The following is a 2,500-nucleotide window of genomic DNA, read 5'->3' as shown; positions in this document are numbered from 1 at the left end:
CACTATATTTTTGATTCGCTGCTCACTCCGATCAAAAAAGTTTTTTTTATTTCGCTGATCAGGCGCAAGAGGGGAATCGAAATCAATGAACTACATTCAGTGAAATGCAATTATCTACACAGATAGATAAATAAATAAACGAAAAAAAAGAGTGAACATTGAAACGTCCCTCCAGTTTCAATCACTTGGGGGGCGTTACCGTGCAATGTCTCTCACTTTCTCCTTCGCGAGAGAAAAAAAAAAAAAAAATCTTATTCCAAAAATAGCGGACATTCCTTCCACTGCTAAATGTGTAAATATCTCTTAAGCTGAAGTCTGTGATTCGCCGTTTCTCCAAAGTTTAATTACAGGAAAGGCTAACTGTAACAAAATAACAAGTTCTGGGACTCTTACTCGCGGCCGTCACTTCCACTTAAACTCTACGGAAGCTAGATCTACGGGGTGACGTTTTCCAGTTGAGGAAAAATAGCTCAACATTTTTTCCAAAGTCAGTCTTTCAAGGCAAGAGAGAGGACAAATAGGGGGCAAAAAAAAAAAAAAATATATATATATATATATATCCTCTGAAGACGCTTCTTTTAACCTTTGAGGAAAGTGTAGTCATTCCTCTTTTTTCTTCTTCCTTCATCCCCTTTCCTCCTCTTCGTCTTCCTTTATTTTTCTTTTTTTTCTCCTTCTGCTTTCCCCTCTTTCATCATGCGTTACGCCTCCGCACGGCAGAGCGGAAAACGGGTGTGTCTCTAACAAACAAACAAACAAACAAACAAAAAAAAGATCCACATAGGGATATCCCAAACCAGAATGAAGAATCACTCAATTTTCTTCGTCCTGTCTCATGGTGCTGGATTTTTTACCGAGGATTTACAATCCCCTGCTCGCCATTTCCTATGTGTTTCCTGCGTTGATCTGCCGGTTGTAGTCGGCCATTAGCTCCTCGTAGTTATACAAGTAGCCCCCATGCTGCTCCAACCTGGGGGGGGGGAGAGGGGGAGGAATGCTCGTTAGGAATTTTAGTCATGCTCACGGATGAACTCATTTTGTATATATATATATATATATATATATATATATATATATATATATATATAATATATATATATATATATCTATATATATATATATATATATATATATATATATATATATATATATATATATATATATATATATATATCGTTTTCTGTTTCTTTCCTTTCTCTTTTCTTAATCCCTTTTTCTTTATGTTTTCTTCTCTAAATCTCTCATCTCTCTCTCTATCTATCTAGCTAGCTAGATAGATAGCTAGCTATCTACCTATCTATGTTTCCATTCATCCATCTATCCAGCTAAATATTTTTCTAGTTACATATTTTTTTTTCTATCTCTATCTATCTATCTACCTATCTATCTTTCCATTCATCCATCTATCCAGCTAAATATTTTTCTAGTTATCTATTTCTCTCTCTCTCTCTATCTATCTACATATCTATCTTTCCATTCATCCACCTGTCTAGCTAAATACTTTTCTAGTTATCTGTCTATTTCTCTCTGTCTCTCTATCTATCTACCTATCTACCCAACTATCTCTCCATCCATCCATCTATCTAGCTAAGATAATTCTAGTTATCTATATATTTCTCTCTCTCCCGTTATCTGTCTATCATTCTCTCTCTCTCTCTCTCTCTCCCTCTCTCTCTCTCTCTCTCTCTCTCTCTCTCTCTCTCTCTCTCTCTCTCTCTCTCTCTCTCTCTCTCTCTCTCTCTCTCTCTCTCTCTCTCTCTCTCTCTCCCTCTCTCTCTCTCTCTTTCTGTGTCTCTCTCTCTGTCTCTCTCTCTCAATCTCTATCTATCTATCCATCTATCTTTCCATTTTCCTCTCACTCTTTCTATCTCCTCCTTTTCCTTCCTTCCTTCACTCGATCAAAGTACACCCCCCTCCCCCCCTACACTCCCCTCGCCCCCCCCTCCACCTCCCAACCTTCCCCCAACTCACTGTAGCTCAAGCAGCCGACGTCTCCTCGCCCGCCTGTGAGAGTACTGTCTCACTGCCATGACTACAGTGACGTTGATGATCAGGAATCCAACCACGCCGCACACCGCACCTGTGGGAAGAGAGGGTCCTTGATATACCTGTTCCGGCAGTTAAAGATGTCATAAAAACTCAAACCTTGTGAATGATGATACGGTTGTCTTCGTCTAAGTTGTTGTCTTGTGGCGTTTTATTGGTTTTCTCTCCCTCCTCCTTCTCCTTCTCCTCCTCCTCCTCCTCCTCTCCTCCTCTTCCTTCTCCTCTCCTCCTCTTCCTTCTCCTCCTCCTCCTCCTCCTCCTCTCCACTTTCTTGTGGAGGGGGTAGTAGGGGGTGCTCTCCTCCTCCTCCTTCTCCTCCTCCTGTCCTCCTCTCCTCCCCTATCCACTCCTCCTCTCCTCCTCCTCTCTTCTTTTTCTTCTTCCCCACTTCCTTCTCTTCTCCTCTCCCCCACCTACTCCTCATTTCATTCCCTACCAAAACCTCCTCTCCTCT

General features: G+C 41.0%; 1 protein-coding gene across 1 annotated transcript in view; it reads right to left on the bottom strand.

The window, feature by feature from the left end:
• The window catches only part of LOC122260059 (uncharacterized), an 83,469-nt gene that overhangs the window by 43 nt on the left and 80,926 nt on the right, over positions 1-2,500 (bottom strand). Inside the window, exons 4-5 of the mRNA XM_043027153.2 lie at positions 1,972-2,080; positions 1-970 (exon numbers count right to left, since the gene is read on the bottom strand). The exon at positions 1-970 is cut by the window's left edge and continues 43 nt beyond it. Of these exons, the coding sequence (XP_042883087.1) occupies positions 886-970; positions 1,972-2,080 (194 nt within the window). The 3' untranslated portion in view covers positions 1-885. The remainder of the gene's footprint in view (positions 971-1,971; positions 2,081-2,500) is intronic.

This window comes from Penaeus japonicus, unplaced genomic scaffold (assembly GCF_977035675.1).
Source record: "Penaeus japonicus unplaced genomic scaffold, GWHDUDI00000001_assembly GWHDUDI00000008, whole genome shotgun sequence".
Taxonomy (NCBI): domain Eukaryota; kingdom Metazoa; phylum Arthropoda; class Malacostraca; order Decapoda; family Penaeidae; genus Penaeus; species Penaeus japonicus.
The sequence above is the reverse complement of the archived record's forward strand: the minus strand, read 5'-3'. Positions and strand labels throughout refer to the sequence as shown.